This window comes from Protopterus annectens, chromosome 13.part0 (genome assembly GCF_019279795.1).
Source record: "Protopterus annectens isolate FY-2018-M chromosome 13.part0, PAN1.0, whole genome shotgun sequence".
Classification (NCBI taxonomy): Eukaryota; Metazoa; Chordata; order Ceratodontiformes; family Protopteridae; genus Protopterus; species Protopterus annectens.
This window is the reverse complement of record NC_056747.1, coordinates 1,189,609,053-1,189,635,763: the sequence shown is the minus strand read 5'-3', so window position 1 is coordinate 1,189,635,763 and position 26,711 is coordinate 1,189,609,053. Positions and strand designations below refer to the sequence as shown.

The following is a 26,711-nucleotide window of genomic DNA, read 5'->3' as shown; positions in this document are numbered from 1 at the left end:
AGGAAGCACTGGAGGGACAGCTGAGGGGGAGGGTGATTCCACTTGAAGCAGCTCAAAGTACCTCTTTTGGATGTCAGTCATTTGGGAAGTATCCCATTTGAAGTAATCTTTCATCTTGGTGATGGTCTCACCAAAGGTAATATCCTCAGGGGGAGAATCCCCTTCCACAAATTCCTCATCAGAAGAATAACACTCCTGGGTAGAAGCAATCCAAGATGTATATGAAATAAGAGTCCTCTGAGGAAGAAAAGGAAGAATCATGCTCTTTCTCCCTAACTTGAGAGGTCATGGGTGGGAGGGAAGAGGCAGAAGCAGGCCTAGGGTTTAATAAAGGCAGAGTAGAGGGGGCTGAGGCTGAAGGCCTAAGGACCATGAAGGCCTGCATTAGTGAGGAAGTGAAAGCCTGCCAGTCTGGTATGGTTTCTGGAGAAGAGGAGGTATGCTTGGTTTTTTGTTTCTTTTTGGCTGGGGTGGAGGTAGGAACCGGCCTGGCATCAGACTTTGAAGACAACATTTCGGAAGATTGGATCCCGGTCGGAGGTACCACAGATACTGGTTCCCCCTCGACATCGATGGTAGTCGGTGTCTGGGCAAGCTCCAAGGATGTGCCAGTCGGCTGTGCAATGGCTTCTTCAAGGGTCGTCATTGCAGTTGACGGTACCACCGAGCGCTCAACTCCTAGATCAGCACTTGGCGGGGCATCGGGAAGCAGGGCGGCAGACGAGGAAGGCCTAGAAATCTTGGCCTTCTTTCGTGGAGGTTCATGTTCGGCCTCCAATGTGGGATCCATTCTAAGAGGTAACCATTTTAGGTGCTGGTTTTCTAGGTAAAGGTTTAAAGTGGCCAGATGGCTGCGCAAACTGTGCAGGAGGAATGGCAATGTTTACAGCCTAAGCAAAAAACACATCTATCATGGGTGTCTTTATGGGGTAACTGGCGCCGGCATTAGCACTTTCCCTTTTTACATGACATCAGCTAAAGGCTACAACAACCAAGCCTAAGCAATAACAAGTAGCAAAACAAGAAAAATAGAAACCCAGCGGGTTACTTAGCTTTACTGATGTGACGTCTGTGAAGGAGTGATCATACGATGTGTAGGTCATTTGCGGCTGAAAAGTTCTGGGGATTGTGCATGCAGACTTCACATTTAAGGCTCCTGGTTTATGGTCTTAAGTCTGATGTCCCACGCACACTGCAACAGCCAAGCTGAAGCCTTTGTATAGGAGCTGATGTACAAGTCACCTGAGGGCAGGAAATCCCACAACTAGAATGCTGCAACATAGGAATGGAAGGACATCTACATCACTCCCTGCAGCTCTGTTACTCTCCAGGATGTCTGGCTCTAAATCAGAGAACATATGGATTGGCAATATTATGACTCTTCTTATACAGTTCTGTATTTTCCTGATGTCTCTCCTTAATATCTTCTGCTAGCCTCTCACATCTTTGTCTTTTATTATGCCCATTTCTGTGTGAAAGTTTCCCTTAATATTGCCTGTATTCTTGAACAGATCCCTCATTTTTCTCACTCTTCTATCTTATTCCACTTCTTTGCACTTCTCATTTAAATATGCCTACTTATCTCTTCCCACTGTTCCCTGGTGGAACTCTACATTCAATTTGATATACCTTCCCTGTCTCCATTGGTGTTTGCCCTCCTTTCCTTGGCAATTTCTAAATCCTTCACAGGCAGCCATCTTGTCATCTTAATCTTTTTTTCTGGTTGGAATATTTGGTTGTTGTCACCTTCTGGACAATATCACACATTTCTCTGCATAGTTCTTATAGGTTCATAGCTTCATACTAGGCCGTTGATCCAGTGGAGCATTTGTAGCCTAACCAATAATCTCACCAATTTACCAAGACATGGGCTAATAGTAGACCCAGCTTAGCTTTGGAACCTTTCCATAAGGGTTAGGCAGGAAAGACGGATGTGTAGTTACAATTGCCAATCTGGCTGTCTAGGTTACTGTCAAAAAAAAGAGTCATGGTGCAACTATGCTTTACCTCTTAGAGAAGTCCATTCCAAAAAAGAGGTATTTACTGTGAAAGATATCTGTTCTGTCAACAATCCTACTTATACTTCAGGCATAGTTTAAGGTAGTATTAGTTTTGTGGATGTGTTTGAGATTACACAGGACCAGATCTTTCACGACTCTGCAGGCAAGGCACAGATCTCTTCTCAAGAAATGGAAAAGAGTGAGAGCACTTTAAGGTTGTCAGGGTAACTGAAGGAGGACATGACCTATGACCTTTTTTTTTTTTTGATAATGAAACTGCAGTCTGTTTAGCTGTGTTATATGCCTAACCAAGTAGATACCAAAAGGGGGCATTATATTCTACTATTGGTCTGATAAGGGATGAGTAGATGGGGACAATGAATTCCTTGGATCTAGAATATATTCTCCTGGTGAACATCTGACTATATAAAAGGATTTACTAACAACAGCTGTCACATCATCCGAAGATAGCTCATTGTCAGTAAAGGTGTCCAAGTTCCTAATGAAGGAATTTATTTTTAGTGGGGTATCACCTATAAAATAAGAATAGGAGTGACCAGGTTTAGCAAAGGACACAATGCTGCATTTTTGGCATTTAGTTTGAGGCAATGGTCCGAGCACCATTTATTAGCATGCTAGATATTCTGGAAAATACAAAGGTCATGTGCGATATTTGTAACAGCTTCAAGTTTTCAGGCATCAGCAACCTTCAGCCACAGGCCTTTGGTGTCTGCCTTAACATCAAAGAAGTAGATATCAATGAGGAGTGGTCCCCAGACCGACCCTTGAGAGACACTGCTAGTAATTACTCTTTTAACTTAGACTGTGCCTGCAGCACTAATGGACTCAGTTTTGTCAGATTTGTTACTCAACAGATGACATGAGTTTACATTTCATTAAGTTATCAATGATGCCCTAGTGTGGAATAGTACCAAAGGCTTTAGCCAAGCCCAGGTATGCAGAGTGAACCAGTTTAACAGAGTCTAATACCTTAGTGACTTGTTCAAAAAAGTCCACCAGGTGTACCAGGCAGAATGTGCCTTTCCCCAGACTGGTTAAGGTCCAGATCTTAAGACTGCCTATGTCCTTGATTATGAAGTCCATAAAGATGAACCCCATTCCCTTACAGATAAGGCTGGTGAGGCTGATAGGTCTATTGTTGCCTGGATCAGTCATGGATCCCCATTTGAAAAGTGGGATGACTACAGCAGTTTTTCATACTTCTGGCAAATATCCAGATGGGAGGCTGAAAGTGAACAGACATAATAAGGAATCAATCAGGCAGTGTTTGGTGCTGACAAGAAGACAACTTGGCACATTGTCAGGCCCATGAAGGTAGTGATTTTTACCTTGGAAAAAAAGCTTAGGATTTGCTTACAGGTGACGGGGGGGGGGGGGCATAGGCATGCTAATATGCTGTGAGTAATTTGGTGGAGTTAGGAAGGTAAAGTCTGAACTGAATTTGTCCACTAATATGTTGGCAATGTCATTAGGGGTTGAGTATGTGATGTTATTTTGCATTAACTCAGACCATTGCTGGTTATTACTCCTTAGGTTCCTGACATAACTGAAGAAGGCTTTATGGTTATACTTAGCACGGGTGATGATCCACAGTTCAAGCTTGCTTTTTGAGATTTTGATTTTGTTTTTAAGTTCCTTGTTGATTATTTTGAGTTCTTCCCAGCTGATGAGGACTTAGGTTTACTTTTATTGACTAGGAAATTTTCCTCTTATTGTATAACTTGTTGATAATGGGGTACCACCAAATTGGTTTATTTTTAAATTTAGCATTACTTTTATGTCTTAATGGGACAAAGACATCAATGTACACTTGGAGGTGGGGTGCAGAATTTATCCATGAAAACTGCAGTATGTAAAGCACGGTAATCTAGGTGAGGAAGGTGTTTGAATTTCATCAGGATATCAACTGGAGCAGATATGCCAGTAATCTCTGAAGATGGAGGGATTTCAGAGTTCTCTTGGGTCTCACACTGTTATTGCAGAATGTCCAGATTTGATTAGTGATTTGGTTATGATGGTCTATGAGCATAACAATGGTGTATTTGTGAGAACCTGGTCTCATATTTTGAACCTCTCGCTGGAATTTGGATTAGTTTATCCAAAGAGTTTGCACTAATAACATTTTAAGGCACTCTATCCACCAGGTCTACTCACTTAAATGTGTTTTTCACCTTCACTACATATTCATATGGAATGCTGTTTAGATCATATTTAGCTCACCTGGGGGCTTTTCATATTTTCTTTAACCAGATTCTAAAACTTTGCAATGAGAGGTTGGTGGTCTAAGCTACAGCCACTTCCAGGATTTGTCTTTGCTGACACCACAGAGCTATTACATCTCTGACTGTGAAGTATGTAGTCAATCTGATTTTGGTACATGTGTAAAGCCATCTCCTAGAGCTATTCCATCTCTGATTGTGAAGTATGTAGCCAATCTGATGTTAGTACACATGTAAAGCCATCTCTTAGAGCTACTCCATCTCTGATTGTGAAGTATGTAGCCAATCTGATGTTAGTACACATGTAAAGCCATCTCTTAGAGCTACTCCATCTCTGATTGTGAAGTATGTAGCCAATCTGATGTTGGTACACGTGTAAAGCCATCTCTTAGAGCTATTCCATCTCTGATTGTGAAGTATGTAGCCAATCTGATGTTAGTACACATGTAAAGCCATCTCTTAGAGCTACTCCATCTCTGATTGTGAAGTATGTAGCCAATCTGATGTTGGTACACGTGTAAAGCCATCTCTTAGAGCTATTCCATCTCTGATTGTGAAGTATGTAGCCAATCCGATGTTGGTACATGTGTAAAGCCATGTCTTAGAGCTATTCCATCTCTGATTGTGAAGTATGTAGTCAATCTGATGTTGGTACACATGTAAAGCCATGTCTTAGAGCTATTCCATCTCTGATTGTGAAGTATGTAGCCAATCTGATTTTGGTACATGTGTAAAGCCATCTCTTAGAGCTACTCCATCTCTGATTGTGAAGTATGTAGCCAATCTGATGTTAGTACACATGTAAAGCCATCTCTTAGAGCTACTCCATCTCTGATTGTGAAGTATGTAGCCAATCTGATGTTGGTACATGTGTAAAGCCACCTCTTAGAGCTACTCCATCTCTGATTGTGAAGTATGTAGCCAATCTGATGTTGGTACACGTGTAAAGCCATCTCTTAGAGCTACTCCATCTCTGATTGTGAAGTATGTAGCCAATCTGATGTTGGTACACGTGTAAAGCCATCTCTTAGAGCTATTCCATCTCTGATTGTGAAGTATGTAGCCAATCTGATGTTGGTACACGTGTAAAGCCATCTCTTAGAGCTATTCCATCTCTGATTGTGAAGTATGTAGCCAATCTGATGTTGGTAGACGTGTAAAGCCATCTCTTAGAGCTACTCCATCTCTGATTGTGAAGTATGTAGCCAATCCGATGTTGGTACATGTGTAAAACCATCTCCTATGCTGCTGATAAAGAGTGTTTGCTATGAGCAGTAAATTATCTTGACATTATTCTGCTACTGTATGATGGGTCAGTACTGAAATGTAAAAATTAACTAAACAGATGTTTCACTACAGCAAACTGAAACATCAAACATCTCAAACCATCAGCCCACAAACAATGTTTTTGCAGGGGGAGCAAGCACCCCTGCACCCATTGGTATTTATACATACTAACTCTGAGATCACACAGCAGTGGGGAATAAGGAAAAAACTCCTTACTCCACTTTTAACGATCTTTACCAAACATCAGAAAGTCACCCCAAACCCAAATCCCAGACACATACACAAACATACATGCATATATTCATACAAAATCAAGCACTCACACTCATGCACACATCAAACCCACATTCAAAACAAACACACATTGTCTATTTTTACGCATACATCGACCAAATCAGTTTGATGAAATGCAGAATCCATTAAAAATCGATGATCCCACCTTCAATCAAATGAATAGCACCTGTGTATGACAACTTAATTTCAAATATATGTTAGGACCAACATTGCCCATTACTCCGTTTCTTTTTTCTTTGACTTATCAATTTTAACATTCCAGTCACTTATAATGAAAGTTTTACACACACACACAGACACACACACACACACACACACACACACACACACACACACACACACACACACACACACACACACACACACATATTTTTGTGAGTGTATGTTATATCCAGAAGATGGTGAAGCACATTGCGTGTGAAGTGAATACATAGTAGTAACTGTATCAAGCTGCTTGTTACAGTTTTAGGAGTTACAGGAGCAAAAAATAACTTTTTTATTTTGTCTTCAATTTTTAGAAAAACATTTTTTATCTAAACAGTGTGCCAGATAAGCTAACTATAGCCTTCTTTAGTTTGATCTCTCTGCCATGATCTGCCTGTCTTGGGTAGCCCTAAATGGTATAGCTCAATAATTTACTGAGATACACAATGTCCTTCCAGTGATAAAGCAATGGTCCAGTTTATCAGCAAGAGACAAACTGAGACAGGCTGGAGCAAAGGAAAATGACTGATGTGAAAAAAAATACAATACATTTTAGTGGTCTGGAGAAACTGAATGGAATATAGGGATACTGGTCCATTCCCTGGGGAAGAAGGAATAATGCATCTAATTGTGAAATAAACTGGAGAGAAACAGTGTGGGGAAAACCAGCTGCATGAGGATATAGGACCAGGGCACTATCAAGACAAAGACAGGAGAAACTGGAGAAGGCGATAGAAGCTTAGGGAAGGAAAAGTTGGATAAAATGTGCCAGGTGCCAGTCTGCAATGTGGCTGGGGATTCTGTGGGTGAAGGTAGCATTCAGGGTTTCCATAAGTCTAGAAAGCTCATGGAAAGGTGGAAGGGAAATAATAGTGAAAAATGGAGAGATGGGAGAGTAAAAAAAAAAAAAAAATCAAAAAACGCCTGAAAGGACTTATGGGTGGACAAGGTCGACAGCCCATATGTTCCACCACGAATGGTACTGGAGAAGTTAGTTAAGGTTTAGTGTAAATCATTACCAAAACTCTATGGATCCTTATTAGAGATGACAAAGGAATCAGAGAATAATAGATAGTAAACTCTGGCTTCCTGGTTTGCACAGACAAATGAAGCCCTGACTATGGTCTAGGTGACTGCAAGAAGCAGATGGAGGAGGGACGAACTAAGTGACCAGTCAGGGGGAGGTAGGTTATCCAGCCCAATGCAATATTGGAATCTGCTAGAGAGAAAGGTACACAGCATGCAGCACATGTGCCACTTACATCCCCACCTGAGCAAGTGAGCAACAATGGTGGCAGTTGAGGTTTGCTGCAAATCAACACAGAATACTGCACTTAGGTCACAACAACCTTGGTGTGAAGTGTCAGGAGGGGAGTAGAAATGACAGCAACAGAGCAGAAAAAGGATTCCAAAGCAAACATCGAGTCCAAACTGGCCACATCTACTGGAGACAATCATAAGGCCTTCTTCATATATGTCCGTAATCTCAAAGGTAACACCCAGATCTGTTCAGAACTGGTGGTCAAGGACACCACATATACAAATGCTGTACATATAGCTAACTTGCTGGCTGACAGATTCAGCAAAAAGTTCACCCCTCTGCCTCCCCATCAGTAAATCAGGACATTCCCACTACCTGACCCCTTCCCCTTATATCTAGGGATCAGGTCAATACTGTTCTCTCAAAGGTAAAAAATACAGCCTCCATGGGACCCAATAAAATCCCAGGCTGCATTCTACATGAACTCAGGCAAGAACTTGTAGCACCATCAGGCACCCTATTCAACCAAAGCCTGAGTACCGGCTTTGTCCCAGCTGAGTGGAGGACAGCCACTGTCATCCCTTTACACAAAGGTGGAGTGTCCACCAACCCGGGAAATTATAGATCCATCAGTCTAACTAGCCTGATCTGCAAGACCATGGAATGAATTATCATGGGCCTCATTAACAATGACATTGGCAACCTCCAAACACTCGATCCCACACAGTTTGGCTTCATCAGCAGAAGGTCATGTCTGTTAAATTTGGTCAGCTTTTTTTGAGACAGTCACCAAAGCCACAGATGAGGGTAAGGCAGTGCACACCACCTACCTTGACCTGACCAAAGCCTTCGACACTATTCCCCACTCAGGCATAATAGATAAACTCTCTCAACTAGACATCAATCCTTATGTTACCAGAAAGGTAGATAACTGGCTCACTGACAGTACCCATCTAGTCAAAATAGGCAAAGCCACCTCAAGCAGTAGACCCATATTGAGTGGCATACCCAGGGTTTGGTCTTTAGGGCCTCTGTTATTTGGGATATACTTTTCTAAGTTGCAGGCCAAAACCAGTAGGCTATGGCTGACCAAGTTTGCAGCTGACTGCAAGCTGGGCGCTGTCATCAATTCCCCTAGTGACGTGGACATCCTCCAAGATGGTCTCACCCAAACAAATGACTGGTACCAGAAACATGGCCTCAGGCTAAATAAAAAAATGCATCATCATCCCCTTTGGGGAGAGTGACTCCCCACAAATTATCACATTAATAACAATGTCCTAAGCATGCAGTCAATCGTGAGGGATTTGGGCACCCAGATTGATAGCAACCTACCTTTTGACCACCATGTTGCTTCCACTGTACGAAAAGCTTAAGGGTATCTCATCCAGGGACAAGGACATCATAACATCCCTGTATTCTTCCCTTATAAGGCCCATTACTGAGTACAATGTCCCATTCAGCATGTAGAAACCACAAAGGGTCCTCACAAGGAGAATCCAGGGCCTCAAAAATCTACCATACACAGACAGGCTAAAAGCCCTATCCTTCTACTCTGTTTCATACAGACTCCTCAGAGGTGACCTCTGTCTGGTATATAAAACAGTCTTCGACCCTGCCTTGATGGGGCTGCTGCATATCCGCAAGTCAAGGTCCACTCGAGTAACCCACACATGTGGCCTCAACCCGGTCTGTGACATTAACAAGACTTGTTGGCAGGAAATATTTGTGTCCCAGAGACTCCCCCATCTGTGGAATAGACTCCCTCTCCACATCAAGCAGATTACCTCTTTACCCCTTTTTAAGTGCAACCTGGATAACTGGATGGGAAATAGAAAATACATCCCTGGGATTCCACCCATGTCCCTGCTGGACAAGGGCATCAGGTGCTGACTTGTCTATACATGGGCTAAACTCTTGGCTAGGCTTATAAGGGCCTCAGGGCCAATAGTTTAGTAACTTCCTATGTTCTTATGATCCTATGAGGGTGTTGATCATACCTGCAGTAGCAACAGCAAACACGGCATAAAGGGAAGGGACATGAGGCTGCCAGAAGAAATCCAGAAAAAACCCTGGGGAAAGGCATGAGATGGAGGGGAAATTATATGATTAGAGATTAAAAGAATTGAAGCTGTCTTATCTAGACAGCAGAAGAGATGTGGGGGGCAAAATATTTGTGTGCAAGATCATATAAGGAATATGTGAAGGAGTCCCCCTGAACACAAAGTACACAAGTTTAAGGTAGAGGAGAAACCGGCAGCATACTGTAGGGATTAGCTACTTCCTAGAACTCTGAAAGTACTTCTTTACAGAGAGGATTGTAGGCCCACAGAACAGACCACCAGATATGGTGATGATATATGGAAATTTAGAGACACATTCAAGATGGTGTAGGACAGGTGGGAAAAGGGTACTGGCAACAGTGGGAATAGAAGAGATATGGAATAATAAATGCACTTAAAGAAGAAACTAGATAGACACATTGGCTCATTCTGCTGTTAGTGTAATGTAACATGCTCATGTAAACAATGCATGGGTGAAACTGCTCACTTAAAACTTGTTTTACAATCTTTCAGTACATGGTTTATTCTTCCAGGGCTAGATAAGGAACTACAGCTATGGAGAAAGTTCTGCAACATGTAGGGTATCAACAAGAGTATAGACTGCAACACTATGGCATTTGTCCAAGTGTACCCTACACCATTACCCTCATGTTCTGGCTCTAGCTGTAATGCTTTCACCTGACATCACCTAAAATTTGCTGTTCCATTGCCATATATCTTCCATCGTCATCTCCAAAAGGCAGCATTTAGCTAGACCTACTTTTCTTCATCCAGCCTGTCCTGTTTGCTCTTCAAAAGAACTATGCTGTTATTATGCCAACAAGCCATAAATCCCTATTTGCACATTTATACACTGTGCTATTTTCTTGATAACAAGTACAGGCCTATTCAACATGCATCCAGACACACTTTTTCACAACTGTAATGCTATATTACTTTCATACTCCTCCAATTCCAAATCACGCTACTAACTTCTAAGTCATTTAAATAAATACTGCTCAAAATTTTTCTTGTTGTGTGAGGATTTGCAAATGTCTTTTAGTATGTAACAATTCATTTGTTTATGTTTGTACCTCTTAATGAACGTACCAATCACTGCAATCCTTGCATTGTATCTGATTGTATCTCCTTGATACCATTGTGAGTGCAGTCACACAGTCTGTGCCTGTAATGGGTCCACAGAGATCAGTGCACTACTCCAGTAAACAAACTTTAAATAAAGTGGTAACATAGCAATAAATACTTTTCTTTACATTTTTTGTTTTCATGTATTAACGAGCTAAGATATACAGTGCAAAATCCCCCCCAATGTTCAAGTCTTTAATTCCTCTGGAAACATATGGAAACAAAATCATAAATATATTCAGTGTGGATCTAATATGTACATACAGCAAGTAATCTCATCAGAAAAAAAATAGTTTTAGTAGCTGGAAAAATGTTTACACCAATAATACAAGGTTATCTTAATTAAAAATATAGCAATACAGCATTTAAATAATGAATATGACAATTGAAAATGTGTAACTTGGCAATGCATTTAAACAGACACATTTATGCTAAGAAGGTTAATGTCATTTTATATTTATCATAAACTGTCTCTGACCTACTGTACTAGAGAACTAAGAGACACACTAGTGTGGTAGTAGTGCTGAAAGTTTTAGACAATGCAATATTTATTTATTTTTTAGTGGAAACCAGGACTGTAAACAGTGTCAGACTGTTTAAGGTTCTTAGAGTATGTGTGTATATGTGGAGATAGATGTGCAATAATCAATTAATTCTTAGGCAGGTGTCCATGCCCGGGGAATTTTAATTTACTTGATAACCTGGTAAATTAACTGGTCCATTCTGGGCTCTTTTCATACAAGACATAAACCTCAAAGGCAAGGGAAAATATAATACATATAGACAGTTTACAGTAGCCAGTTAAATAGCATACTTTTGCGAAGCAGTAGCAGACAACAGCACTGGCAAAAAACATAGACAATTCTGCACTGGTGGTTACCAGTAGATACATGTCATACCACTACAAAACATCCTACGTTAGGAAAGAGAGACCATCTACATAGAAGGGGAGAATGGAAACAGCACCCACTGTACATTTAAAGTCTCAGAGAATGACAGCAGAAAGGCCACTCCACAAGGCAGGCTAGCTCTGTATAGTCATCATTCATTGCTCTGTGCAACCACTGTCATATGTAAAGTGATAGAGGTGAAGCTGTATTCTGGAGGAACTACTGAAGGAAATGACAGCGGGGTGGTCAGATGAGTAGAATCCCAAACACAAAGAAGTAAAGATTAAAAAAACAATTCATCAAACTTACTTGAAGAAACAGAGAATAAATACCGCAATAATCAAACACGTGAGAGAGATGGAATACCCAACAGTGTACATCATATGAAGTCGATCAAAAACCTCCTGAAAAAGAATTAAAGTAGAAAATAGTTAAGACAATTAATTTACGAAAAAGAATTAAAGTAGAGTAATTAGGACAAGTAACACTACTCATTGTAACTTTACTTCTTTGTTTAGATTTTGTTAATCAAATAAGCCATGCTAGATATAAGGGCTCAAAGCTTTAATCTGTTTATACATACAAGAAATTCAGACAATAAGGCAGTGCTCCTGGGTTACACCTGATAACAGCTTTTGTGCCTGAGATGTACCATGATTGGAACATAGGGAATATGTTAAATTATTTTCTCTGATATTACAAACTGCAGGAATATAACATATTGTATTTGTTGAATATGTTTCGTTGGTCCAACCATTCAATATTTTTGCAGGAAAATTAAATCATTATATTCCTCTACTCTGGTTTACTGTGACAAATGTAAGAAAAAATATTATCAAAAGATGGAAGCAGATCAAGGAAATAAATGAGGTTTAAAGCTTCTCTTCAGCTACTACACTGTGACCAGGATTCAGAAACAGCCCCATCGCCTGCAGTAAGAGCTGTGGTAAAACCAGGCTTTTTCTGCAATGCGGTACTTTGCACTTCAGAGACACATTAGCTACAATGAGGAAAGACCTCATTATAGGCTAATTTGCCTGTTTCTGAATCACTGTTGCTGTTGCTAGTGGTAATCAGCACTTTCCTACAGTAGTTAACACTGGTGACCCATGTACCACTTAGACATAGGCACCACCATTCACTCTCCTACACACACATACACACATTCAAACACACACACACACACACACACACACACACACACACACACACACACACACACACACACACACACACACACACACACACACACACACACACACACACACACACACACACACATTCCAGTAATGGTTTAAATAATCTTCCTGGTGTCATCTAGGCCTTTTAATGAAGCCTCCCCTACCGTCTATCGTGATTCATGTACTGTTGCAAGTACTGGATCATGCCAGACATCAGAACTTCACACATCTTGTGTAAAAAAAAAAAAAAGCCGGCACTGCAAGATTAGTTAGAGTAGTGAGTTAATGCTCCTGTCCCTGCATGAAGAGTGCAGCATTCAAAACCTTCTCCTGTTTTACATTATATTATATTTTTGCTTGTTACAGAATTAGGTAACACTTTAAAGTTTTGTTGATATCTAATGGTGGCACAGAGGACTAATATTCTCTCTATGAGTTTGGAGGGTCCAGGGTTTGAGCCTTTTTACTGCATTTACGGCATTCTATACAAGTATCCCTGGCTATTATCTGACAAGCCATGTTGTCTTTCTATTATTTTTATTAAGTGCTTCTAAGACACTATATGAAGAGTATCCCTGATGGCTAGTGTTTCCCCACTAATGTTGCAAGATTTCCTCAATAGTCTAGGGAAGTGTTGAAGAATGTCAGCTCCCTAGCCTACACACACACACACACACACACACACACACACACACACACACACACACACACACACACACACACGCGCACACGCGCACACACGCACACACACACACACACACACACACACACACACACACACACACACACACACACACACACACACATACTCATTCATGAATACAAGTTTAGGATTACGGGCAGGGTTAAGGTTAGCACACGTGAGTAAGATAGTGCAGGGGGAGCCCTCCTAGGCATTATTTCTCATTGTGTGCTAACACTAACTCTGTCCCTAACCACAACACTACACATTACATTATAAAACCCCTTTTGCTAAAATTACCACTATTCAGACAAAGTGTGTGTGCAGGTAATATTAGGTTTTTGTGTTTTTATGTTTACTGATTGCAAAAAGAGACTGTTTTATGTGCTGTCAATGTGCAAAAGTAAACATAATGGGCATCAATGTTCTGCTGGTCAATGACTAATACCCTACTTACATAAATATTTATATATAAATACACACACAACACATAGCTGAATACTAGGCTAACTGCCCTGAAGGGTCTTTTTAAGTCTAGTCAATAACCTGAGGTCAGAATCAAACCCTGTACTTTGTGTCTATTACATGAAAACCTTAACCATTATGTCAAACCCACCCTCCATGCATAGCTGCATATTTATAATCTAAATAATCTCCATCTAACTGTATATCTGTATTTATATAGATACATAAATAAGACAAATATAGATACATAAATAAGACAGATATAGATATACATACACATATCTATCTATCTATCTGTCTGTCTATCTATCTATCTATCTATCTATCTATCTATCTATCTATCTACATGACCTACTGCACCACAACAGAACATTTTACTCAGTCAACAGAGACATTATAAACAAGGCAACAAAGTGGTCAAGCTTCCACTTTACAGAAACCATTCTTTTGGAAATGATTAATTTTTTAGCCAAAAGCATTGCATAAATGATAGCTAATATAGAAAAACATAAGTGAAAAGCAGAATGCATCATATTAAATGGTCAGTATAATATAATGTATTCTGTTTTTATGTATTAACTGAGGTTTGTAAGCAGTGTTTTCAATGAAAATTCATATTAGTCATGTTAACCCATTGACACTGAGGTAGGGCATCTGTCTGTGGTACTGTGAGGGGCAGCTCAGGGGATACACTGACTTTGACACCTCTGGTGATGACTAGGAGTCACGCAGGTGGCCTACTTAACAAAGGGAGAGTGGTGGGACATTGTGACATCACTGTACATGCTACTCACCAAGCTAGGGTTTATGACTGACTCAGCACATCTGAAGGCTTTCGACACCATATCTCATATCTTCCCATATGGTTCCCCCAATTCCAAGTGCTACTAATGTGTTACTGCTAGATCAACTTTCAAAGAAGTAAAGGGACTCACCTAGCAATAGTGCTGCATGGAAGGCAGCTGAGAATGGAGGAATTAGGCGATCCAGGGCATCTGGATGAAGAAAACAGTAGGCCAGGTAGGGAGATGCATTAAAAAAGTCATATTAGATTTAGAGAACAGGTTCATGCATCAACTAACTATAAAAATGGACCAAAAAAGTATTGCAAAGTGGTTCTTTATTTCCCCAAACAAAATGGATCTACAATTTTGAATTATATTGGTCAAATTAATGGACATTCACATCTGAGTAACAATCAGCTTTACACATTTAAATGGTTAAAATGAATTCCTTTAAATGCCAATAATAACATTAATTTCTTGATTCAAACCCGAACCTTAACCTTATATCTCAAAATCATTTCATTTTTGTTTCAAGTGACAAAAGTGCTGCCCCCCAAATCTCCTCCCCAAGGTAAATTAGCTTATGTTAAAACACTAAAGAAATAACACTGCCCATCTCACCAATTTAATACATATGCTCCTACTGGATTATCTCAGTTTTTGTCTCCCAGATGTTCCATGAATAAATCACAGGTAAGAATACTACATGATTTATGCCTTACACCATTAATTTTCACATTAAGGGCATCTCTCACCTTACTACATATTTTTCACCTATCACAGGGAAATTAACCCATTCTACTTTGTGGGATGAAAGCCAATATTATACTCTGGCATAAATGCTCCTTTAAACTTCTGTCTCTTCTATAAGAAAAATATTAATTTAGGTATAGATGGTTGTAACATTTTGTTGGAAGATGAAAGAAACCAAATCTTCTTCACCAACTTCTCAAGAATGGATGACTATTCAATATACTTAAAAATCAAATATACTCAAATTTTTGTTCATCTTAAATATTAAAACCTACACCATACCTCTTTGTTCTTGTTGTTCTTATATTCTCATTAATGCATATTCTGCCTTCTCCAGTTGTAATTCAGTGTATAACCTGCTTCTTAATCTCTTTTTTTTGTCTAATAAAAAAAGAAGTTATGTATTTACCATAACGTTCCATCTGTGTTGTCCACTTTCATTCTTACTCAACCATTGGGTTTGGATCTGAACCCCCTGATACGACTCGGCTGTTACTACAGTTCATGGCCAAGTGTAACTCTTAAGCTCCTCCCTTCCCATAATGCACCAACCCCTAACATACCTCAGATCTTGTTTGATATATGACATAAATAGTAAATATTAGAATAATGTTCCTAACAAAGGACATCAATATCTGGAGCTCCACATAAGGTGTCTTAATAGCATCTCATTCTTCCAGAAGTCCATGAAGAGAAAGGTCGGGGGTTGGTGGGTGGGAAGCTGAGGAAGAATGAAAACGGACAACACAGACGGAACGTTATGGTAAGTACATAACTTCTTTATCTGCTATTGTCAATTTTCATTCAATCCTCAACCAGTGAGACAGAGTCCTCAGCTACCTGAAATCCCAGACGGACTTTGAAGAGGAATGGTTCTGAGCATGGCTGAACCAAAGGCTGCTCTCTGTCGAGACCAGACCCAGTCTGTAATGAGTAATAAAAGTATGAGGATTAGCCCAAGTAGCAGCTGCACATATGTCATTCATGGAGTGATTGGATAAAAATACTGACAAAGTTGCCGTAGATCTAGTAGAGTGAGCTCTTAAAGGTTTTGGTAATGAAATGCCCAATTTATTGTAGACAAAGGCTATGTAGTCCGTAATCCATCTTGCCAATGTCACCTTTGTTACAGATTTGCCCAATATGTTATCTGCAAAGGATATAAATAACTGATCAGATTTTCTAATGTTTTTTGTTCTGTGGAAGTAGAAACACAAAGTACAGTTGTGTACCTACCATAAATGTAGATGTTCGAGTGTATTCACTGTTGCAGTCATTACTCTTGGGTTATCCTGCTGGCAGGCTACGCGCAGTCAGCCTGAATTCCAAAGTCCTGGTCCAGCGTCGGTTGCTGTCGCCTCTTCCCTGACGTCAGTGTGCCAGGGGTATAAAAGATGCAGGCGACGCTATTTTCTTAAGTTTTTCTTGACCCAGATGTCAGGTGCCCTCAAAAGGGTAGGCTAAAAAAATTATGCCAATAAACATGCATGCATGAAAGTAAACATTTCCTTCATCTACAAACAAATACACCACATAGGTTGTATAGAACAGAGAAGTACAGATAAGACCCAGCAAAGGAAAGGGGGGTGGTGGGAGGGTAACCTGGACTGCAACAGTGAATACACTCGAATATCTACATTTATGGTAGGTACACAACTGTACTATATTCATCGTGTTTCACTGTTGCAGTCATTACTCTTGGGTTGAATCCCAAAGCTGAGGATGGGTGGCTGGGGCTAGATAGGATTAGGAGAGGCTATGAGGCCCTGCAAAACTGCAGTGGCAAAGCCTGCTCTGGATTTAGAGTAGAGAGGTAAGTGGTAGTGCTTTGTAAAAGTGTGCAATGAGCTCCAGGTTGCAGCCTCTAAGATGTCTTTGGTTGGTACTCCTCTGAGGAAGGCTGCTGAAGTGGCTGCTGCTGTGGTTGAATGTGACCTAATGCCCTTAGGCACTGATTTGCCATGTTGTGAGTAGCAGAAACGAATGCAATGGCCTATCCATTTTGAAATAGTCTGTTTTGAGATTGCCTTTAGTTGTGATCTTGCAGCATATGCCACTAAAAGTTGCTCAGTCTTTCTGAAAGCTTTAGTTCTGTCCAAGTAGAAGCGCAGCTGTCTGTGTATGTCCAAAGAATGCAGAAGTCTCTCACCCTTTTTCTGTGGGTTTGGATAAAAGGTAGGCAAGTGAATGGTTTGGTTAAGGGCCACACTGGACACCACCTTAGGCATAAATGTCAGGTTTGTCCTCAGAGAAACCCTGTCTGGATGGAAAATGATAAAAGATTCCACAGCCATGAGTGCCTGTAACTCCGAGACTCATCTTGCAGAGGTTATTGCTAGGAGCAGAGCTGTTTTCCAGGATAAGAATTTTATATCAGCTGTTGAAGCTGGCTCAAACGGAGTCAGTGCGAGTTTTTCCAAGACATAATTGAGGTCCCATGCAGGTATTGGTGCTCTCCTTGGAGATCTTATGTTTTTGGCCCCTCTGAGGTACTGCCTTATTAAAGGATGAGAAAAGATAGGTAGTTCCGTATTGTAATGGGCTGAAATGGCAGAGGCATGGATCTTAATTGAAAAGGATAGGACTTTGTCCAGCATCTCAGTTAAGTATTGTAAATTCTAAGGAATATTTGGTACAAATGTATCAATTCCTTGTGCTTGGTTCCAAGCACAGAATCTCTTCCATTTTTCTGCATAAGATTTTCTGGTACTGGGCTTCCTGGCCTCCAAAATAACATCCATCCAAGCTTTGGAGAGAGGAGTGTTCTGAATGGCTACATTATCCGCTATACTGCCAGATTTAAGGTCCTGAGTTGGCTGTGCAGGATCTGATTGTTTTGTTGGGTCAGTAAGTGAGAAATTTGAGGCAATGTCCAGGTTGGACCTTGAGACAAGTTCTTTAGGATTGGGTACCAGTGCTGGCGTGGCCAGTCTGGGGCAATCAGTATTTTGGCTTCTCTTGTCTGACCTTTAGGAGTACCTTGGGGAGGAGAGGCAGTGGAGGAAAGGCATATACTGTTAGGTTTTTCCAGCTGAAGGTTAGGGCATCCACTTTCCATGCTTGCTTGTGATAAGTCCTTGTGCAGAATCTCTGTAGTTGGCAGTTGTGAGGAGAGGCAAATAGATATATGTCTGGGCATCCCCATTTCCTTGTTATCATGCTGAAGACTTGTGGATCCTGTTTCCACTCGTGGGGATCCATGAGGTTTCTGCTTAGTTTGTCTGCCAGAGTATTTATCTTTCCTGGCAGGAATTGTGCTTGCAGGTGAACTTGATAAGTCAGTGCTGAGTCCCACAAAGTCATGGCTTGTCTGCAGAGGTGGTAGGAATGTGTGCCTCCCTGCCACCACATGACTATAGTATTGTCCGTCTTTATCAGTAGTTGTCCTGGATGAAGTAGATCCTTGAAAGCTGTCAGGGCATTCTGAACAGCTAGCATCTCTTTTTGATTGATATGAAGATGCATCTGGCTTGCGGGCCATGTGCCCTGAATACATTTTCCTGCCATGTGGGCCCCCCAGGCATAATCTGATGCATCCGTTGTTAGTGTCTGCCTGGCTGTGGGTAAAGTGAATGGCTGTCCCTTGTTGTGGTGACAGGCCTGTGCCCGCCATCAAAACTCCTGTTGCAGGCAGGGAATGAGGGTAATTAATGTTTCCAGGCTGTGGCAATGTTGAGTCCAAACACTTTTTAGATACCATTGTAGTTTCCTCGTATGCAGTCTGGCATATGGAATTAACAGAATGCAGGATGCCATGAATCCCAAAGCCTGCAGAATTTATCTTGCAGATAACTGGGTCTTTGTTGCCAACATTTTGAAGAAAGAAGTCAGTTGCCTTTGTTTGTCTGGCGTGAGATAAGCCATCTGGGCAGTTGTATTTAAGCTTGCACTCAGGAATATTATCTCTTGAGAGGGTACTAGTTTTGATTTCTTTTCGTTTACTGTGTACCCTAGGCAAATTAGCAATCTTTTTACAAACACTAGATGCTTTAGTAGAATGTCCTTGTTCTCTGCTTGAATAAGGCAGTCGTCCAAGTAAGGATATATTTGAATTCCTCTTTGTCTGCAAAATGCAATTACTGGTGCCAGGCATTTTGTGAAGACCCTGGGCGCAGTAGATAAATCAAAGGGCAGTGCAGAGAACTGGTAGTGCATTGAGCCAGCTATGAATCTGTGGTATCTTCTGCAAGATTGTCTGATTGGGACATGCAGGTATGCCTCTTTTAGGTCCAAAGTTACAAGCCAAGCCTTCTTGCCCAGCATGGGCAGAAGCTGCTGCAGAGTCAACATTTTGAATTTTGGAACGTCCAGAAATGTGTTTAGAATAGACAGGTCCAGTATTGGACTCCAGGCTTTGTCCTTTCTGGGTACCAAGAAATGTCTCAAATAAAATCCTTGTCCCTGCTCTTGCTGTGGTACTTGCTGAATGGCCCTCATGTCCATGAGGGATGAAACTTGCTTTTGTGCCTCTGCCCATTGATTGTGTGGCAGGTCTGGCACACCTTTTGCCCTTGGCAGAGTGTGAAAATGGAACCTGTAGCCCTGAGACACTATGTTCAAGACCCATTTGTCCTGGGTGATCATGTGCCAATTTTGTGAAAAAAGTGCTAGTTTTCCCCCTAAGGGGGCTGCCAAAAGATAAGTGCTTGGTGCTGGCGGAGGAAAACCATTGGGACTGTTTCCTGTATGACTGTGATTTGTCTTCTCCGCTTTTGGAGGTAGAAGCACCCCATTGTTTAGGCCTGTATGAGCCTTGGGGCTGGGATCTGCCTCTGGGGCATCTGTATCTGCCTCTTTGTGGCCTGTCTGACAATGGAAAGGGCCAATTCTTTGTAGGCCAGTTCCTGCTAAATCTGGGTGGCTGCACCTGTAAGAAATCCTTAACTGTCTGCATAGATTTCACTTTGTCCACCATTCTCTTCAACACCTTTTCTGCTTTAACACCAAACAAAGTATCATGCTGTAATGGAGCATCTAATAATTTTGCTTTAACACATGAGGCAGATTCTTCTGTTTTTTAACCCATGTAAGCCTAATGACAGAACCGTAACAGCGGCCCCTGCAAGAGGCCTCCAGAGATCAAAAACCACATTGCAGTATATTTTTCCCACTTGTTCAGTAGCATGCAATAAATCCTGCATTTCCTTGTTTTCTGCACATTCAGAATTTGTTAACATTTTCTGTTTAAGCAGTGACATTAAGTATTGCTGGTATTTAAACATATGAAATTGACAATTTAAAGCCCTCACAGCCAAGGTAGCAGAAGTGTAAACCTTTTTCCCCTATCTGTCCAGTACCCTTGAATCCCTATCAGAGGGGATAGGGTTTTTTGCAGTGGAAGCCTTGACCCCTTTGGGACCCTGAGAAATAGTTTTTGGGTCAGCAGCAGGGTTTTTATAAATAAATTTATGTGAATCTGGAATCCTGTAGTATCTATCTGGCTTAACAGGTGCAGGGGGTAAAGAGTCAGAAGACAGGCTGGACTCTGAAAATACATAATCTACAAAGTCTAAAACAGGAGGGATAGCAAGAGGCCTGTGCTGAGGTAGTAAAAGAAAGTCTCTGAGCCTTTTCTTAGATTCTGAGTAGTCTTGGCTCTCCCAGTGGAAGTGCTCCCTCATGGTATGCAGGGTTTCCCCAAAAGAATAATCCTCAGGAGGGGAGGCTAAAGGGATAGATTCTTCAGCATCAGAATCCTCATAGGGAGGGAGAGAGTATTCCTGTTCAGAACAGGAGTCAGAGGAAATGGAAACCTGATCTGAAGATTCATATTCTGTCTCTTGCCTAGGCCTCTTATCAGGAGGGGGATGGGAACCCCTGATCAAAGTAATTAAGTCTGCCATTTTGAGCATCTACTTGTTTCTTTGTCTTTAGTGGTGCTTTAGTCTTTGCCTTTGAAGCTGTAGTCGGTTTTATATATAATTGTGGCCGATGCCTGCTCAGCGGCTCCAGACCCATCTGAGGGAATATTTTCCAAGTGTCCAATACCTTGAGTTTCCAGAGGCCTAGTCTGCTCCACGTGGGAGTCAGAAGCGGCCTGCGGCTCTGAGGTAGCAGGCGTCAGGGGCTGCTTACTGAGGACTGGCTTAGAAGAAGCCTCGTCATCAGTTTTGGACCTCGGATGCCAGTCCTTTTCCTTGTGTTTCTTGTGAATTGCGGTAGTCGGATGCTATCTGACGACATTGTGTAATTAAATCTCGAGCCAAAGTAATGAAATGCAAAATCGTACCGACGCTTAATAGTGCATTGGTTAAATCTAGCACAAAACCTGCAATTAGCATCGGGCCTAGGCAAGGAATACAATAAGAATGGAAGTCCTTATGAGGTACTTGCTTCCCACAAGAAATACAATTATTAACTTTTTCTGACATCGGTCTGGAGCAAGAAAAAGTTTCCCCAATGGGGTACTTAGCTTTAAATGAAGACTTTGGATCTGAAATTCGAACATGAAAATCTCAGGAGTTGGCCGACCAGCACTTGCGAACTGCTTCTGCTTCGGGCACCACGCGGCAAGAAAGACTGAAGAAAATGGCGTTGGCTGCATCTTTTATACCCCTGGCGCACTGACGTCAGGGAAGAGGCGACAGTAACCAACACCGGACCAGGACTTTGGAATTCAGGCCGACTGCGGGTAGCCTGCCAGCAGGATAACCCAAGAGTAATGACTGCAACAGTGAAACACGATGAACCTCTATCTATGAACATCCAGCAAATGTTACACATATTCACCTTTGTTTTTGAATTTTGGAAAGAAAATGGGCAAGTTAATAGACTGATTGACATTGAATTCTGACACTACCTAAGGAAGGATGGAAGGAAGGAAGGGCTGGTTCTTAATGTCACCCTATCTTTATGGAAAATCAAGTAAGGAGGTTTAGAGGATAATGCTCGGAGTTCTGAAATTCTCCCAGCAGAGGAGATAGCCAATAAATATATCATCTTCCAAGTCAGAAATTTAAGATCACATTTTCCTGCTGGTTCGAAGGGGGAATGGATTAAGGTCTGCAACAGAAGATTCAAATTCAGTGGAGGAATAGGGTCTTTATAAGGTGGCCTAAGTAAAATAGTACCCATTAAGAAAGCTTTGCATATCTTAGTAGAGGCTGGAGAAGAATTGTCAACTCCTACATGAAAGTTAGAAATTGCTGCCAATTGAACTTTAACAGTTGAGGAACTAGCCTCCTCATTAAAAATCTCTGCCAAAAGCTCTAATATACTTTTGAATGGGCTGAAAAAGGATTGATATGCATTTGAATTATTTTTGCTGCTGTTTTAGCTGCTTTTCTGTAAAAAAACAAAACAAACGAAAAAAAGTTCTAAGCTTGTTTCCCGCCTTTCCTGTAACTAGCCTAGTCCAGATACAGATTTGATGTAGCCAGGACTGTTTGTAAGCTTCTGAGCCCCCAAGCCTTTCTGTGTTAGTGGTAAGCACTAGGTAGCCTATCTACCACAAGAGGAGTGGTTTCTGAACCAGAAATTGTAGTTTATTGGCAGTTTGGGCTTTTTTTCTATCCCTTTCAACTTTCTGGTTTAAAAGCCTATGTTTGCACAGGTTTAAACTTGTTTAAGCTCCACCTAGCTGTGTCAAGCTGAGGTAAACTATTACTGTTGCCAGATAGTCTGCTTCAGTTTTTCCCTTGAATCTTGCTAGTTCTTTCTCTCTCTTGCACTTCAAATAGCTTAATCGCTTTGCACTTCAACAGCTTTTTGTAGCAATGGTTGTAGCACACCTAAGTGCCATCAGCACTTAACCTGGTGTACTTGGGCATTCTGAGGCAGTGTAGCAACTGCCTCATGTACACAGACAACCCTCTCCTCTTACCTCCCAACACTCAGACTTTTGAGAGATGCACTTATATCACCAAATTCTAAGCTACACACTCTCCAGCCAAGACCGGACTAGCTGGTCAAGAGGAGAAGATCAATACCTGCACTGCACCACATGGAACACACAGCCCTCCAGAACACCCACAATCACATCTCTCACATAAAAACTCAAACCACACACTCACCTTCGCAGAGGCTTTCAATAGTAATTTACCCAACAGCAGCGACCTCCAAGACAGAAACGCACTCAACCACCACAACACAGCACAAAGCACAGGACACATAGCTCACCTCCACAGTGTGCCCCTCAACCTAAGCCCCTAAAGCTAAACACTTTGCCCGATACACTAATCATAGCTGAAACAATAATGAGCACACAGATGTCCCACTCACTAGGTTGAATAAGGAGAAGGTAACAGTCAGCTGTCTATCAAGTGCCAGAATCCGACACATAACACACTCACTCAGGTCGCTCCACAGCAAGTACAAGTATGAGTCTGTCATTGTCCATGTGAGTGTGAAAGACCTGAGACCTGAGACGCACCTCCCTGGACTACATGAAAAGAGACATGGTGGAGCTTTTGGATTATGTGGATCCTGTATCTGTCTGCTTGGGATGACAGGATTGACAGACCTCAATGCTTTGACAGAGATGGCCTGCATCTGTCACTGGCTAAGGCTCTTGCCACCCCTATAGTGCCTTTTTTAGGTGGTGTTCCAAAGACCAAATTACCATCATAACAGCTATAAATAAATGCAGTCTGAGGGTCATGCTACTCAATGCTAGAAGTCTAAATCTCAAGATGCACTCGCTCAAAGCACTCCTTAAAATGGAGAACATCGACATTTGTGCTGTAACGGAGATGCAGGAAGCACCCCTGTGCTACCAGGCTATAACTCATTCCACACCTTTCAGCCCTGAAACATGGATCACAGCTCCAAAGGCAGTGGTGTCTCCATATTCATAAAGGATATGCACACCTCCAGACTAGTAGCCCAGCATAATGCATCTGAGATACTTCAGGTACAACTAACATTGGGTAAGATGGCGATCCAGACCATAGCCTGCTATAGGTCCCAACCATGTCCCTAGACTCTCACTCCACATTCCTAAGGACCCTGGAATCTGTCAAGGTCCAACCCAACACTCTATTACTAGGAGACTTCAACTACCCCTCCATCAACTGGGAGGAAGTACAGTTGTGTACACTTACCATAAATGTAGATGTTCGAGTGTATTCACTGTTGCAGTCATCACATTTGGGGGTTATCTGCTTGCAGTAGCCCTCAGTTGGCCTGATTAACAAAGTCTTGGGTCCTATGTTGGTTGCTGTCTCCTCTTCTGTGACATCAGGTCGTCAGGGGTATAAAACATGCAGCCAACGTCATAACATCATTTTTTCTTGCCCCAGATGTCAGGTGCCCCCCTAATGGGAAGCAATTAAATCTATAAATATACAAGGTTATACCTCCAACAAAAAAACAAATACATCAAAAAGCTTTTAAACATTGTAAAGGAGAGAAGAGGAATAGCCAAAAGAATTCAGGGGGCTGGAGGGAGGGTAACCAGGACTGCAATAGTGAATACAGTTATGGTAAGTGTACACAACTGTACTATGTTCTTCGTGTTTCACTGTTGCAGTCATCACATTTGCGTAGATTCCCAAAGCTAAGGATGGGAGGAATTTAGAAAGCATTAGGACCAGCTATAAGGCCGTGCAAGACTGCAGTGGCAAAGCCAGCTACGGATTTAGAGAAAATTGGCAAATGGTAATGCTTGGTGAAAGTATGTACAGAACTCCAGATAGCAGCTTCTAGGATGTCCCTGGTAGGTACGCCTCTGAGAAAGGCTGTAGAGGTAGATGCAGCCCTGGTTGAGTGGGGTCTGATCCCCTGTGGGATAGGTTTTCCATGGTGCTTATAGCAGAAATGAATGCAATGACCTATCCATTTGGAGATAGTTTGCTTTGAAATAGCCTTCCCCTCTTTCCCTGCAGCAAATGTCACCAGCAGCTGTTCAGATTTTCTTTGAGGTTTAGTCCTGTCTAAGTAGAATCTAAGTTGTCTGTGCACGTCTAAGGAGTGCAGTATCCATTCCCCTCTGTTCTGTGGATTAGGAAAGAAGGTTGGCAAATGAATGGACTGATTGAGGGCCACATTGGATACCACCTTTGGCATGAAAGAGGGATTGGTCCTGAGGGACAACCTGTCCGCATGAAAAATGATGAAAGGCTCCACTGCCATAAGGGCCTGTAATTCAGATACCCTTCTTGCTGAAGTGATTGCTAAAAGGAAAGCTGTTTTCCAAGAAAGGAATTTTAAATCTGCAGTAGCAGCTGGCTTGAAAGGAGGAAGGGTGAGTTTCTCCAATACAAAGTTAAGATCCCAGGCTGGAGTAGGAGCTCTCCTGGGTGGTCTTAAATTTTTGGCCCCTCTGAGGAACTGCTTGAGCAGTGGATGAGAGAAGAGGGGAGGTTCTGTGTTATAATGAGCTGAAATGGCTGAGGCGTGAATTTTTAATGAGGAAAAAGACAGGCCCTTGTGAAGTTAAGCATTGTAAAATCTGAGGTAAATTGGGCACTGCTGTGCTCATCCCTTGAGAATGGTTCCAGGCACAGAATCTTTTCCATTTTTCAGCATAAGATTTTCTAGTACTAGGCCTCCTTGCCTCTAAAATTATATTCATCACTGGTTTACTGAAGGATGGTAAAGGAGATATTAGGTAATTAGCCAGGCTGCTAGGTTCAGTGTTTGAAGCTGACACACTGCATAGGAGGGGGTACCAGAGTTGGTGTGGCCAGTCTGGTGCAATCAAAATAATCCCTTGTTTGTCTTGTTTGATCTTTAGCAGTACTTTGGAGAGCAGAGGTCCAGGAGGAAAGGCATAAACTGTTAGTTTTTTTCAGCTGAAGGGCAGAGCATCCACTTTCCAAGCTTGTCTGTGGGGAGTCCTTGTGCAAAATGTTTCCAATTGACAGTTCTGGGAGGAGGTAACAGGTCTATATTTGGGCTCCCCATTTGCTTGTCAACATGTTGAAAATCCTTGGTTCCAGTTTCCACTCGTGTGGGTCCATGAGATTTCTGCTTAGTCCATCTGCCAATGCACTTAGTTTTCCTGGCAGGAATTGAGCTTGTAGATGCACTTGGTAGCTCAAGGCTGTGTTCCACAATGCCATGGCTAGTCTGCAGAGGGAGTAAGAATACATACCCCCCTGTTTGTTTATGTACCACATAACAGTGGTGTTGTCTGTCTTTACCATTAATTGTCCTGGAAGAATGTGGTCCTAGAAGGATGTCAGAGCATTCTGTACAGCTAACATTTCTTTTAGATTGATGTCCAGGTGCATTAGACATGGGTTCCATTTGCCCTGAATGCACTTCCCTGCCAGGTTCACCCCCCATGCATAGTCTGATGCATCTGTTGTTAGGGTTTGGGTGGCAGGGGGTAGTGTGAATGGTAGTCCCTTGTTTTGGTGGCAGGCCTCTGCCCACCCAAGGAACTCTAGGCATAGACAAGGTATGATAGAAATCATTGCTTCTAGATACTGAGAATGTTGACACCATAGGCTTTTTAGATACCATTGTAATTTCCTCATATGCAGTCTTGCATATGGAATTAGAAGAATGCAGGAGGCCATGAATCCCAAGGCTTGT

The 26,711-nt window shown here is 41.8% G+C and overlaps 1 protein-coding gene across 1 annotated transcript in view; it reads right to left on the bottom strand.

Moving 5' to 3' along the window:
- The window catches only part of LOC122788034 (parathyroid hormone/parathyroid hormone-related peptide receptor-like), a 916,427-nt gene that overhangs the window by 468,662 nt on the left and 421,054 nt on the right, over positions 1 to 26,711 (bottom strand). The window contains exon 7 of the mRNA XM_044054954.1: positions 11,674 to 11,768. Within this exon, the coding sequence (XP_043910889.1) occupies positions 11,674 to 11,768 (95 nt within the window). The remainder of the gene's footprint in view (positions 1 to 11,673; positions 11,769 to 26,711) is intronic.